The sequence below is a fragment of the Cervus canadensis genome, chromosome 18, assembly GCF_019320065.1.
Source record: "Cervus canadensis isolate Bull #8, Minnesota chromosome 18, ASM1932006v1, whole genome shotgun sequence".
NCBI classification, from domain to species: domain Eukaryota; kingdom Metazoa; phylum Chordata; class Mammalia; order Artiodactyla; family Cervidae; genus Cervus; species Cervus canadensis.
In genome coordinates this window covers 49,303,633-49,318,810 of record NC_057403.1, presented here as the reverse complement: position 1 = coordinate 49,318,810, position 15,178 = coordinate 49,303,633, and the positions used below count along the sequence as shown (strand labels likewise).

Below are 15,178 nucleotides of genomic sequence, written 5' to 3'. Positions count from 1 at the left end.
CACAGGCTGCTTGATACCTGAGCCAAAATTTCCATCCTTGAGATAAATGTATCAGTAAATGCTTCTATCAAAATGTTTAAAATCAAACATCACAGTAAGTTTATCAGTTCAGTTCACTGACCTTAATTTTTAACCTGTTAGATTTGCACAACTGTCATTTGTTTACACAAATAAAAATTCATGACAGAAACATATTCAGAATACACGAAAAAATAAAATATGAAACTGAAATCAGCATAAACTAGAAGCTGTTAAAAAGTTTAGACATAAATTGTTAAAACATTTTTTTAATAATCAAAAAGAATAACCTGCCCTATATGTTACTGAACAACGTAAGTCCGTGTGCCTGACACACAGTAAGGCCAAATAATACTAAAACACTGGAGTCTGGAAGAGAGAAGGGTTTATTACTGGGTCATGCAAAGAGATGGGTGGCTCATACCCTAAGAACCTCAAACTTACTGAAAGCTTTCATCAAAGCCCTTTAAAAAGCAAAAGGTAAGAGGGGCGGGGTTAGTTGTTTTGCAAACTTCTTGGTGTCATATTCTTTGTTCTTGAAGTTAGGTCACAGTCAGGTAACAATGTTTCTCTACCAAAGAATGTTACTCTCTGTCCTAACAAGAAAGGGCCAAGTCCCAAGGCCCAGCTTTCACCCTCCAAGGTCCTAGTCCTGGCTAAGAGGAGGCGGAGCTCAGCTGGGAGCTCCCTCAGGGCCACATCCCCAGACTGCCCAGCAGTCATCTCTGAGGGAGCCAGGTGCCCAACACAACTGGCCCTCGGCGCCTCAGGCCACCTGCACAGTGGGGACCAGGTCCCAGACTGTGACCCAGCCAGACTGCGACTGCTCTTAGGTAGCAGAGATAGGGATGGCGGCGAGGTTTACCACTGTCTCAAGGCCTGGGCCAAGACTAGTGGGTGGCCTAGGTGAGGGCTCTGAACAGTCACAGAACACAGTCCTAAGCTTGTTCTCTGGGCCCCCCCAGCTCACCCGCTGGCCCAAGGCTGGGTGAGCTGGAGAGCTTCCCAGAGAAGGCCAGGATCCGCCTCTTACCTCACCCTCCACCTCACAACCAGCACTCCACTGTGGTCTAATTCCCCTCACTAACTGTGGCTGCTTGTAGGTGGGGCCCACAGCTGTGCTGTCCAGTAGCTGAGCGGGACCACTGACAGTCGCTCACTGACAGTGGCTGCTAGTGGGCAGGACACACGAGGCACCAACCATCGGCTGAGCAGGCCCCAGTGCCTGGTGCCAGGCGCAGAGTGATGGGGCACAGCAACGGCGCTGTCCTCCGGGCCGAGCTCACTGCGCTCTGTCACATGCAGACTAAAAGCTCCACAGAAAAAACAGTCCGCTGCCTGAAGCAGCTTCAAGCCAAAGTCATCTTTTCAGCATACTAGTGATTTACAACTATAATCAAACATCAGGTATCTATGATCAAAATTCAAAAGTTAATGTAACCACATTGAAAAAAAAAATCTAAATATATATAAACTTCTTCAGTGGCTCAACTGCTGGAAGAGGATAGAAATGCAATTTGAATACAAGTCATGCACCTGAGAAAAGTATGTTTTCAAAACATACGAGAAAGAGAAAGAACACATATATGAAGGACTGTCCAAAGCTCAACTGCCCAGTCCCAAACTCTGGGCCTGTTCTTGCCAGTCTACATTCACAGCTTTAACCATGGACTAAATCTATCACACCAATAATAACATGACAGTTCATCCTATGACCAGGGCTTAAATATTCGAAAAAATTCAAGTCCTATAAGACTTGAATCTTAAATGGTTGAAAAGGAAGGCCATGAAAATGGTATGAGGTTATTGATAATGAAGTACAACAATTAAAACAATAAGCTTTAAAAATTTTTATAACAAAAATTAATGTATATTTTTAAAGACAAAACTAATTATGTAAAGTTTGAAAGATGACAACACATATATCAGAACCCATAAAAATAGCCAATTTCAATTATATACATAAAAAGATTCTCACTGATTCCGGAAGTCCCTTAATATATCTGTTCATCAATAAAAAGCAACATCCTCAAGAAATTTGTGAAATATGAACTAAAAGAGAATTAATAAATTAAAAGTAAACTAGTTCTTTTCAAATGACTAAGATAAAGTCGTATCATTGTTGGTAAAAAGAAACTAATAAAATCTATAGAAAAAAAATACTAAAATAAAAGCCAGCAACAATTTTTTCACCTTTTTAAAACTGCTAATCAAGGCAGCCAAGGCCAATTGTGACAAAAATAAGAACAAGTGCAAATTTATTAAAAACATATCACAGAAAATTACAATGAACAATCAAAAAGCATTTATTGAATTTTCAAGACCGAGTATATAACATGTGCAGCTGCAGTTTTCTTTTATGTGTTTTCTAGTCTAGGGATTTGAGTCTATCTTCAAGACTCACACACACACAAAAAGACATATCTTAATCATATCTTAATTTCATAAGTTTTACCAATAAAAAAAAGGAATATTTACATCTCCTACAAACCCAATATCTTCTAACAGGTAAATCAAATGTTTATATCTCTTTCAGCCTGAACCAAGAAAGATATGGGAGCTCTTGGTGTGGTCCTCGGAAACAGAATGGTTAACCTCTACTTTAAAATATGCACAAATAATGTAAAAATAAGATATAAATCTATTTGCTAGACATACACACAGAAAATTTTCCTATATTAAATCTGGCCACATTCTGAAAGTTACTCTGTTGAGTCAAAGATACACACAAAAATGGTAAATGATCAAGGTGGCCACAGTTTCTGAATCTAGACTGAATCTGTTCTGATGACAGAGTCAATATTTGTGCTTTCACAGTCATTTATCATCAAAGAAGGACTGAGTGTTCCATATGCCTAGCACTGCTACTTTTAATTGCTAAATGTAGAGATAGGGACATAGAGAACATGGCTTCCACCATAAGGCTGCTCCCTGCCTTCTTACCACTTTCCAATTTATTTCCATAATAGCCAGAGAATCTTCATAAAATATTACTCAAGTCTTACCACTCTGTTATTTCAAATTTTCCAAAGCTCTCCCTTCCAATTACAGTAAAATTCAGGTATTTTCAAGCCTCCCAGCACCCTCCCCCTCACAGTCATCCTCTCTTTCTTATTACTGTCATTCATGTTTTGTCCTTTAAGGGTACTGTTTTCAAATATCCAGCTCTATCTACCCCCAAGATCCTATACTAGGACACTCTTTACCCTAACTTCTCCTTTGACTCCTATATCCTCCTTCAGCTGAAATGTCACTTTCAGAGATGCCTTCTCTGAAGCCCCATACTAATCCTGCAGAAAATACGGAGCTGACAAGTGATGCTTGTCATCCAGTCAGAAGAATAACAGGATCAGTTCTTTATTTTAGAAAAATAAAGACTTGTAGAACAGATGAGGTAGAGAGGTGGTACAATGGGAGGTGATGGCTATAGGTAGCAAAGTTAAGTAGGAAACAACTACTTGTTAGAGACTGTAGGCATGGAAAAGCACTGAAGTCATCTTTAGCTTTGCAAAAAGTTCCATCAGGTTATAAGCTCCTCTTTAAGACCTTTATCATTTACCAGTATCTCCAAGACTGGAATTAAGACTGTCCTTAGGTACCCACCAGTGATTGGATCCAGGACCACATCACCCCTGCCCATCACACCAAAAACTGTGGCTGCTCAAGACCCTTAAGTAAAACAGCATGGTATGTCGGCCTTCTGCTTTCTCAGACTGTAGAACCAACAGAGGGCCAACTGTATTACAGAATTTCCACAACATCAGAGAGGTCCACTAAACATTAGTTAATTTGACATGAGTGAGTGAGAGAAGAGCAGTAAACATTTCCAGGATGCAAACAGTAATCATTCTACCACCTTAATGGCAGGAAGGAAGCAAAGAGGAACTATTGAGGCTCTTAATGAAGGTGAAAGAAGACAGTGAGAAAGCTGGCTTAAAACTCAACATTCAAAGATCATGGCATCTGGTCCCACCACTTCATGGTAAATAGATGGGGAAAAAATGGAAACTGACAGAATTTATTTTCTTGGGCTCCAAAATCACTGCAGACAGTGACCACAGCCATGGTATTAAAAGATGGTTGCCTTGGAAGAAAAGCTATGTCAAACCTAGAGAGCATATTCAAAAGCAGAGACATCATTTTGCCAACAAAGTTCCATATAATCAAAGCTATGGTTTTTCCAGGAGTTATGTATGGATGTGAGAGTTGGACCATAAAGAAGACTGAGCACTGAAGAACTGATGCTTTCGAAATGTGGTGCTGAAGACGATCTCCTTGGAAAGCAAGGAGATCAAACCAGTCAATTCTAAAGGAAATCAACCCTGAATATTCATTGGAAGGACTGATGCTGAAGCTGTAGCTCCAACACTTTGATCACCTAATGCAAAGAGCCAACTCATTGGAAAAGACCCTGATGCTAGGAAAGATTGAAGGCAGGAGGAGAAGGGGGCAACAGAGGATGCGATGGTTGGATGGCACCATTGACTCAATGGACATGAGTTTGAACAAATTCTAGGAGATTGTTAAGGACAGGGAAGCCTGGCACGCTGCAGTCCACAGGGTCACAGTTGGACACGACTGAGCAACTGAACAACAAATGACAGAGAAAGAGAATAAGCTTTAAGCTCAATAAGATTCATGCCAAGATAAGTGATATCATATGGCTTCTATTTCCTAAGTCTTATAAGATTTCAGGGCAGGACATATAGTAAGAAGAGATCAGAGCTCCCAGCAGGAAACAATTTACAAGTGCTCCTCAAAATTCCATCCTAGATGAAGGGAACCCATAGCATACCCAATATAAACCAAATATCTCTTCTAATTGTATATAATGATCACGCTCCTTGCTGTCAGAAAAGTTTTTCTATGGAAACTCTCAGAAACAATTTCTTTAGACTTGCAATGATTACTGACAAAAATGAACAGACTTAGATTAAAACAAGTGGTAGATTCTGTTTTAATCTGATTCCATCCAATTGTATTTTATCATGACTAGCCTTCTTAATCAAATAATTTTCATGAGGTTATGTCAAAATAAGGGAAAGTGATAAGCAACCATGTTTGCTTTTGTGAAATCAGTCTTAAATACCAAACCAGCAATATTGTTAAACGCACATTTTTAGGAAAGATAAGAAATAGAATTTACTGGGCAGCTACTAAATATCAAGTGTTTTTTTTTTTCATTAATTTATTTTAATTGGAAGCTAATTACTTTACAATATTGTGGTGGTTTTTGCCATACATCAAAATGAATCAGCCACGGGTGTACATGTTTCCACCCCATCTTGAACCACCCCCCCACATCCTCCTCTCTCCCCACCCCAATCCTCTGGGTTGTCCCAGAGCACCAGCTTTGAGTGCCCTGTTTCATGCATTTAATCCTCACAATAATCCCTTCAGGTAAATTTTATGACCCTTATTTTTACAGAGAAGGAAACCAAGTCTCAAAGAAGTAAATTAACTTGCTCAAGATCAAACAAATAGTAAACAGAGCCAGGATTACATTCAGGAATAGTTGAACACAAAATGTGTATGCTTTCCTTAGGCTCTTAGAAGGTGCCACAACACGTAACAGTTCAGGAACCTCAGGCCTGTGGTCTCTTTAAGACAAAAACAAAACAAAACCCTGATTAAGTAGTTGACTGTTATATTAGGCTAAAAATAAGCCTGCTACATAAGTGACCAAAAAGAAGAGAATGTCAGACACACAAAATAAAAAGTTGAGTTCTGCCCAGAATATACAATAAAATTTGACCAGGTATTGATATGCCCTTCAAAATCAAATCAAATTAATCAAAGAACCTAAAAAGAAGTAAGTAATGAAAAAAACTCAGGTCACATGCTGATGAACTCCTTTAGATGCTGATAAACATACACAGCCTAATAGAGATAAACCAATGATTCGTTGTCGGGTATGAGCTTTTTAATTATCTTATAATCTAAGAATAAAACTAAAAATGTGGAGACATTTCTTACCTCATTACAAAATGCCATAACAATTACTACAAATACCTGAACTGTAATGTCAGTTACAGTGATTGCTCTAGCTGACCAACTCTGCTAACTTAATATAGAACTGCAGTAGTCAAATGAGAAACAGAAGCAATCTAAGTTACTGGATGCTACACTCTTTACTTAGTAATTAGTTAATTCATTTTGGTTGTGGAATTTGCCTATAAATTCATTGTCCTGTACGCTTTGCCCAGAGGTTCTTTAAAGAAAAACCTGGACATCAAGATCTCATTTTGGATTTAAGCAGTCAAAATAAAGAAAGCATATTCAAGCACAGCACATACTGACACATTAGCAGTCACAGCACAACTCAAGCACGCACACACAGAAATGAAGGACACGCTAAATTCAATAAAGAGTAGAAATAAAAAGAAACATAGCAGAAACACATCCAGCAGGAATAAAGAGGGTTGAAATGCATAAAACAATCTAGGTATATTTGAACCTAATTTTCCAAAATGAAGATACTAGATTTCACTTTTGGTAACACTGAATAGTTTCTAGCCAAAGGTACTAAGGAAAAGCTCAGCTATAAACCCAAGGCATGCTTTAAAATGATTGTTAAATGAAATCACACCGTTAAACACTCTCCCACAATGATAACATCCAAGGAACTACAATAGCAAAAAACAAATCATTTCCAACATAAATGCAGTATTTCCAAATTAGTAAATAAACTATGCAAACCACTCTATTTAACAGACAAAAGTTTTAAGTATTTTTTACAGTCAACACTAAGTTTTGGTTAGACAAACCCCAAGTGTCACTATTGAAAGTAATTTTTATGGAATCCATCTTCTAAAATGGTTTATAATGATTAAGTTTGGTATTTTTCTATTTTGTTTCTTGGCACATTCTATTTCAATTTAATATTATGGTACTAGAAAAACTTCTATATGGCTTTAAACACTGTGTAAGTTGCATAGTTCTTAGGTTTTGAAATTTTCAGGACTACTGATACATAAAAGTATACCTTTAGCATTCTATTTCCCCATAACTATTGAATGACTATACCAGTGCTGAAAATCCACCAGCTTTTATTAGGAAAGCCAAGATGAAAAACAGAGCCTGGTGCTTAAAAGAAAGTACAGTTCAAAGATAGATGTCCTGATGTTCTCCTAGTTCAAAGATTAAATCAGAAATCATTGGTAATGTTACATACACTATTTTGTCATTTAGAAGACATAATAAAGACATGGATCATTTTCCTTCCTTAAAGCATAAGCTTTGTTTTCTTCTATTTGTGATTCTTCCCTAAGGTATTTTCTATTTGTTCTTCAAGAATTTTCCCCTTCATCTAGCCAAATCAGGATTTGAAATACAGCTCAAAATAAGTGGGGGGAGGGGGTGGGGGGTGGGAAGAGGAGGGAGGAATCACTTCTAAATGGTTATAGGGAAGCCAAAACACTAATTTTTCACTGCTAACTGGCTCATCTCACATCTACCTGTTAATAAGTCCTGAGGCTTGAATATTCTGCTTAAGGCACACTAAAGACAAAGCTGTCTCTAGCCAATAGGCTTCACCTAGTGTTCAAGCACAGAACAGGTTTCAAATGGCCCAAGGTGGCTCAGTCTTCATTTCAGCTCCATGGCCACTTAACAAAGTCCTTCTATTTAGGATACATTCAAAAGCCAGGGTTCCTAACGAGAATCCATATGTAGTATTTTCTGAATGCATGGACCTCTTCCAAATTTTTTTCAAAACCCAGAACATTCACCTGAAACAATTTCCTAGCTTTAATCCAACTTGAAAATGGTCTCTAAGAGCCAGTGCACCAACACCCCCTCCAAGCTAAGGAAGCCATGGGATAGAAGGCAAACCATGGGATAGAAGACAAACCACAAAGGCCTTGAAAGGTAATAGTTTCAGGACCTGGGACAACTGCTTCAATTCTGTGGCTTCTCTTTCCTATGAAACTGCATATAAAAATACCTACTTCACAGGGAGTTAATGAAGAAAAAATAATTGGAACATTGATCAAAAATTTCTAATTTATAAAATTTATTTTGTTATGCAAGAAGACAAAAATTACCAAAGAAGCATTTTATCTACAAAGGTAACAATTAAGGCTCCCAGATACTGAGGAATGGCCCCTGATCAAACAGAGTGTTAAGGCAGGGGCTCCACTCTGCACTCCCCAGGCCTCTTACACCACAGACCACATTCGACACACAATGCAAACTTGAGCTCAACAATAACAGAAATGGTGCTCAGGACTGGGCCCACCAAAGAGAAAATAAAAATTAAAATGATATCACATGGTGATAGCAACCTTCAGAAACAAATATATTTAAAATTACTGAGTGACCCTTTTCAGGTCTACACACTTACCAGACCTTAAGAAAGCTGGTGGAGAAGGGACGACTGGATCAGGTGAGTTGGCCATTTCAAATTGTTGACTCTAATCATAAGCGTCGCAGGCTAAACTATAGCAATTTTCAAAACTGTTTAGTGAAGGTTAGAAGCAATCAGCGTTAGATTAATTGAAAGCAGTGTGAGCAGTTATTAACATGATGCAGTGTGCAACAAAGGCAATAATTGAGGTTCATTATAATTTTATTTTCTCTCTTATGAATAGAAAATTTGATTTTCTTTGCTTTGATAAATTACATTTGCTTATATGGATAAGGCAGGAAATATATAATGGCCACTTATTAAACATTACATAAGAGCAACATCCCCTATTGAGCAGTGAAGTGACTAAGCTACTATGTAACAATGGCTCAGAACTTTGCAGTGGTGTGTGTATCTGAGTCAGGTTAGTCCAAGTTTCAAACAAAACTCAGTTTATATACTCCTCTAAAAGTAACAAACAGAATCTGGAGAACTCAATGATTCACTTAAGAAACTTTGCAGTCTACACAGTTATAGAAGCCTCTGAAACCTCAACTAATTTGGAGGGATCTCCAATGGTATCTTTTACTGCTATGATGTAAACATATAGGAACATCCAACATTTATACAATGTATTCAACTACTTTGTACATGCAAGTGGATTTAAGTGACCACATTCAACAATAGTGAAAATTTGAATTTTATTTTCTCAGTAAAGACAGAGAAGGTAGGTTTTCAAAGCTGACTGTTAAGACATGCAGTTCAGAGGAAATTAAAACTGGAGAAGAAAATAAACCCTATATGTGTATTAGAGGAAAAGAGAAGTGCTGTAAAAATATACGTTGAAGGTAGGGCTCAGTTTCCTGTAAAAAAACTCCAGTTACTCTCTTTGATGAGATATTATCAACCCAATAAAACTTTTTATAGCCCAGACAGACTCATTGCTAGTGGTCAACTAAATAATTCAATATGACACAAAAAATTTGAAAACTGTGAAACAAAACATATGTGACTACTGTAAGTAACTGTATTGATTCTAAAATGTACTAAGGATTAGTTTTTGAAAAATTCTCTCATACTTCAGTGGTAGTTTTGCTATAACCCTAGGTAAACATGTGCAGAACTATTTTTAAGGTTTAAAACAGAATGAAATAAGCAAGAAATATTGGATTTCTCCTGTATGATTTATTAGACACTTTCTTCAAAGGAAAAAAAAAAGCTAAGCACTCTGTTGTTTGCACAACAGACAACTAAGAACTTCATAAATCGGAAAAGCCAAAATATAACGGGGTGGTATTAGCTGTAAAAATCAACAACGAACTCCTGAATATCAATGCAAATGCAGAGTTAGCTTTCCTAGAGCTGTGTTTTTTACTGTTATTACATTATCAACTTTGACCTTAGCTAACTAATTTATATAGTAACAACAATAACTAACAAATAGTAACAACAATCCTTGAAAAGGGAAGATTCTCAGTTGAAGACTTGGTCATTCCACCATCTTTCCTGTATACAGAGGCACTTTTTAGCTCGAGATTACATCCAGCCAGCCAGGAATAAAAAGTTTCAATCCTGGCTCTCAGATGAGTTAACAGCCACAAGTGCTAACTTCAAAGTCGTGACTCTGCAATTTGAACAAGTCAGTTCAGGACACTTGAACTGTTATAACTGCATGCGCAGCGTCTTCTGACCTAGGTGGCATCAGGTTTGGGAGCCACAACTGAGAACTGGGTGTCCTGGGGCCACTTGCCCAGGGAAGGGGCCCACTTCCTTCTGAGCCTTAACTATGCTCAGCGTGACGTCCTTCATTGCCCCTTCCCCCTCAAGTTCTGCCACACAGATAACTGGCTAGAGCTCAGGACTTGTGATGTAAAAAAGAGACACAATATAAGGCAACAAGCAGCCGCCGGTTTTCTAGGACCAGACCCTAGTCATAAGAATGAAACGCTCTTTCTTCTGGGAGGAATACAAGCATGGACAGCACTCTGTCGAATGTGGTCGCCGTCTGATTTCTAAGAAAGAAGACTCCAGACTAAGTCGGCACCACCACCTACTTTTCGAGGGGGCGCACACGCGAAATATAGCTGGGGAAGCAAAACGGAGTAAAGGTGGGGCAACCACCTAATGGGGGAAGACATCAAGAGGAAGTCAGGGACCACCGTCTGCTTTCTAAGGAGAAACTCGCGGGCATAGGTTCATTCTAGGACCCCTATCTGCCTCCCGCCCAAAGCACTAGAGGGGGAGCACCCCTGTGGTGCGAGGGAAGGGGTGGCGTCCCAGCCAGCCAAACCTGAGCGCTTGGTCCGGGCTCTTCGCTCCAAGACCTTCCAGCTCACTTCGGCCATGAGCCCCGCCATCGCTCTCAGGCCGCTGCCTTGGCCACCTCCCCTGGGGCCGCCTGTCAGCTCCGCCCGGCCGGCCCCGCCCCCCCCGCGCGACACTGTCGGGAGGCGCACCGGCCGGAAGTGAGCTGAGGGCCAGCTTCAACCTAGCTCCGCGGCCTCCCAAGCGTCAGAGGGGCAGCCCTAGGGGAGAGTAAGAGGAGAACCGGCCGCGGTCGTAGGGGTGTCGGAGCTGCGCTGTTTCTCTCTCGGCCGGCGGCACGGTGCTTTCCGGCTGCCGTTAAGCGCGGCAGTGGGCCGGCGGGCTGGGGCGGAGGGGCTGCCATGGCGGCGGCGAGCCGGCTGCCGGACTCTTGGGTGCTGCTGGCCCTGCTGCTTGGGAGGCTCGCGCTGCTGGGAGTCGGGCCGGTCCCGGCGCGGGCGCTGCACAACGTCACGGCCGAGCTCTTTGGGGCCGAGGCCTGGGGCACCCTGGCGGCCTTCGGAGACCTCAACTCTGACAAGCAGACGGACCTCTTCGTGCTGCGGGAAAGTCAGTGCTTCCCTGGCCCCTCTCTGTCCGCGGGCCCCTCCCGGTATTCCCCACGCCCCCTGCCTGGGGGGCCGGTTCTCCTGCTTTTCCCCGCCCTTCTGTAGCAGCCCTATCTTTCTCCCTTTATCTCCAATTTCCTTGACAACCCCCCCCCCTTTTTTTTTTTTTACTCTTTTTTCCAAACCCGGGTCTTGGCTTGACCACTTCACAGTTTGACCGCACTAGAAACACCCCAGTTTTTCTGTTTTGTTTTCTTGAGAAGACCGCGGCCTTCACTCAGGCACCCCGCCCCTTCATAGAATCACCTGCCTTCCAGAGTCCTTCCTGATCGCCAGGAGTCTTTCTAGCTTTCTATACGTTCCTTCCCAAAGCCCCTTCATTCCTATCTGCCTTACTTCCTCCAGTCTCCCTTCCACTTTGATGAACTGGAAAAGGTGCAAATTGATAATTTCCTCTGGTAAAGAACTTCTCCCTACCTCCTAATTAATGTAATTCACCCTCCACTCCCTTTTTCTGGGTCCCAGCTTTCTTTGAAACTACTGTTCCTTCCCAAGAACTAAACACTTCGCAATTAACTCAAGTATTTTGCAGGCACCACTAATAAATAAACCCAGTGTCTCTTTGGAAGAGGATTCTCAAACTGCAGGTTTTTCTCCTTTCTGAGCTGCCTAGTCTTTTGTGTGCAAAAGACCTTGCTTTGCCCACCACCCTCCTCTTCCAAATCTCTGCTTTATTTTCCAGCTTGAGGTTCTTGGGAGTTCTTTGCTTTAACCATCACTAAACTATTTTTTGGTAAATCCTGATGCTGACAGTGGGCAGCAGAGGGTCTCAGTATTCTTGAGTACCCAGAAAACAGGTTCTATTTAAGGTCAAGGCTGTGAAAGAAGGAACTGAAGCACTTATACAAAGTTTGACAGGATCTTGGCCCAGATCTCTTGGAGTCCTTTCTGGGACCCCAGAACTTCTGGTGGACCTTGGACCTTGGGTATTTTCCCTGTTTTTGTATGACTCCATTTACTGCAGGAAGGGTGCAGACTGCCTAACCCATAGCCACTCCATCCAAAGTGGAGAGGGACTCTCCCTTTAACTTTAAAGATGATGTGTGTTTGGCTAAACAGTTTGAAAAGTCTGTTCCAATGAGTGTTCATTGAACTCCAGAAATTCATGGGGGTGTGGATCTATAGGAGCCAAAAGGGACTGGTCTTGGAGGATTCAGTTTTTATCTGCTTAAATATGAAATCACACCCTTGTTACTAGTCAGATGCCTACAGTAAGGAGTTACTGTGTCCTTGGTGTGACGCATCTGTGCAGTGAACTGAACAGCCTTGTAAGAGGTTGAGTTGTTAGGTTTGGGGAGGTTATGACTTAATACAGGCATATTATTTATATGCTTCCTTTAAGTAAGTTGATCTGACTCTTAGGAGAAGGCAAGACCAACTATATTTTCCGTGTTCATCCTTCTAGTTTCTCTGCTGCTTTGAATATTGAATTTGTTGTATACTATTAGGAATCACCATTCTGTTAGTCTGATAGGACCATCCTCGATAGGGCAGACAAACTGAAGTAAAATTAAAGTTTTCTTGTTGAAAACAGCACCCAGAAAGCTTCTTGTAACCACTGATTGGATGTCTTAATGGGAAGCATTTTTCTAATGTTACATATTTGCCTCTTTTAGGAAATGACTTAATCGTCTTTTTGGCAGACCAGAATGCACCCTATTTTAAACCCAAAGTAAATGTATCATTGAAGTAAGTACAGATGTGTGTGTTTCTGTAAAATTGTCATTGTTGTAATAACATGCAGTAACCAGTTGCATTGTTTTTGAAATCAGTTTTACTCTAATATGATGTCGTGATAGAAAACCACTAGTTATGAGGTATGAAGCAAGTAACTTGTTAGAAAAATTAGTTAACATATGAAAATTTAAAGTTAAAAAATAAATAATTTTGAGTGGATCCAGGTCTGTTCCTACATAAGCACCTTCCAGACCCTTGTGATCTGATATGTTTTTTTAAATGTCTTAGGGATTGTCCCACATCTTGAGTGTCCCTATGGGCAGAGCCTGCTCACAGGCTCTTCAGGTCAACTTTGTGGTCTGAAAGAGGAGTTTGCTGTGGGGTCAGTGACTTCTGTTTTAATTTTTTTCTTTATTGATTGGTAGGTGGTGACTGCTAGGGGACTAACTGGTTACTTTTGAGGAAATTCCAATCAGATTGAACTTTTTTTTTTTTAGATTGAATTTTTTAAATGTTCAAATAATGGTCCTGTTTTTTATATATATACATATGTAACTGGCTTTGCATGAAACACAGTGACTCATTCAAAGTGAGCCAACAGTTTTGAAATTACAAGAAGCAAGGATTGAATCGCTGTCTGAAAGAAGAGATGAGTCAGTGCAGGCTAAAGTGGCAGCTTCTAGAAAGTTATGGAACTTGAGCTTGACCTTAAAATAGGTAAAATTTAGGTGAGGGCTTTCAGTTTTCAGGATACAGCATTAACAAGAGATGGCAGTAAAAAACAGCGTGTTGTGAAGAGAAGATGAAAAGATTTGCCTGACAGAAGTAGAGGGAACACTTTGGAGAGATATGGACTACGAAGATGAGATCAAGTCAGGCTAAACCTTCATAAATACCAGAATTGACCTCAATCCCATGAAAAATGGAAAATCATTACAGGCTCTTGTTTAAAGGAGAGGTGATTAAAATGGTATTTTAAGTTGTTTGATTTACTTGTAAGTCATATGCAGGATGAATTGGTATGTAGAATGCTCAGATATTACTTCAGAAACTGTTCCAAAAACTTAAGAAATTCCCATATGGCCTAATGAATTGGTATGTAGAATGCTCAGATATTACTTCAGAAACTGTTCCAAAAACTTAAGAAATTCCCATATGGCCTAATGAGTCCTGAGATTCCTTAATATTTAACTTAAATTCAAACATGGAAGATTAGAAGAAGTTAAGGCAATTTATGGGCTGTTAAAGACTTGGGTTCCACAGAGTTTTTTTTTTAATTTCAATTAATTTCTTTTTCTTTGATTAATGTAATGTCATTTTATATACTTACAAAATTTAGAAATTCTTGTATATATTTAGTATACTTTTCAAAAAATAACTGTCCTTCACTGTCTTTTCCCCTACTCCTCTGTTCCTCTCAAATACAACCACTTTTAAAACTTTGAGCTGTTTTGGCATCTATTTCCATATTTTAGGGCTTCCCTAGTGGCTCAGAAAGTAAAGAATTTGCATTGTTGCACTCCTTCCCAATCTGAACTCTCATGCCCTAGGCCTTCTGCAGAGTCACTGTTTGGAGATTTTTCCCTTTGTTATTCTTTGATCCCTATTTCTTAGATCCTGTACCATTTTGTTCTTTGCTTCTTCACTTACTTCACTGGAGTATATCCTTCTAGCAGTTTGGAAATGGGTATGTCCTTCCATTTCCAAGACCTTTTTCTATTCACTCTTTGATTGACCTATAGTCTTCTAGCTTCATAGGTTACTGATTTAAAATCCATTGCTGTTCTTTTTCCTAATCCTTGAAATATGCCTAGTTTTATTTTTAATTTTAGAAGCTATTAGGGTGTCTTCTTTATCCCTTTTTTCCGAAATTTCATAGTATGTTTTGGAATAGACTGTTTTTCTTTTATTATTCTGGGCAGTAGGTGGGCCCCTTCAAGTCTTCTATACCTGGGGGATTTTTTAAATGTTCTTATTTCTCTGATTATATTTTTGTTTTCTATTTAAGAATTCCTTACTAGTTGGTTATTGGACTGCCTAATTCCATCCTTTATTTCTTTGTTTCATTGTGTCTGTCATTTTGTGGGTTTCCCCCCTGCCAGGAATTCTTAATTTTATCTTGGGTCTTTTATTGGATGTTTTTATGTTAGCTGTCATTTGAAGTGAAAGAAGGTTTATTCAAGGAGGAAACACAGTCCATAGG

At 39.8% G+C, this 15,178-nt stretch overlaps 2 protein-coding genes across 5 annotated transcripts in view; one reads left to right on the top strand and one right to left on the bottom strand.

The window, feature by feature from the left end:
* PHKB (phosphorylase kinase regulatory subunit beta) overlaps positions 1-10,783 on the bottom strand; it is a 221,781-nt gene extending 210,998 nt beyond the window's left edge. For 2 of the 4 annotated variants that reach the window (XM_043437856.1, XM_043437857.1), the window contains exon 1: positions 10,656-10,783. In XM_043437856.1, coding sequence (XP_043293791.1) covers positions 10,656-10,722 — 67 coding nt within the window. In that variant the 5' untranslated portion in view covers positions 10,723-10,783. Of the gene's footprint in view, positions 1-8,362; positions 8,476-10,655 lie in introns of all 4 variants that reach the window. The other 2 variants (XM_043437858.1, XM_043437855.1) reach the window with 2 other exon arrangements.
* A 57-nt stretch (positions 10,784-10,840) lies between these two features.
* LOC122421667 (T-cell immunomodulatory protein-like) overlaps positions 10,841-15,178 on the top strand; it is an 88,627-nt gene continuing 84,289 nt past the window's right edge. The window contains exons 1-2 of the mRNA XM_043437859.1: positions 10,841-11,239; positions 12,915-12,987. Coding sequence (XP_043293794.1) covers positions 11,032-11,239; positions 12,915-12,987 — 281 coding nt within the window. The 5' untranslated portion in view covers positions 10,841-11,031. The remainder of the gene's footprint in view (positions 11,240-12,914; positions 12,988-15,178) is intronic.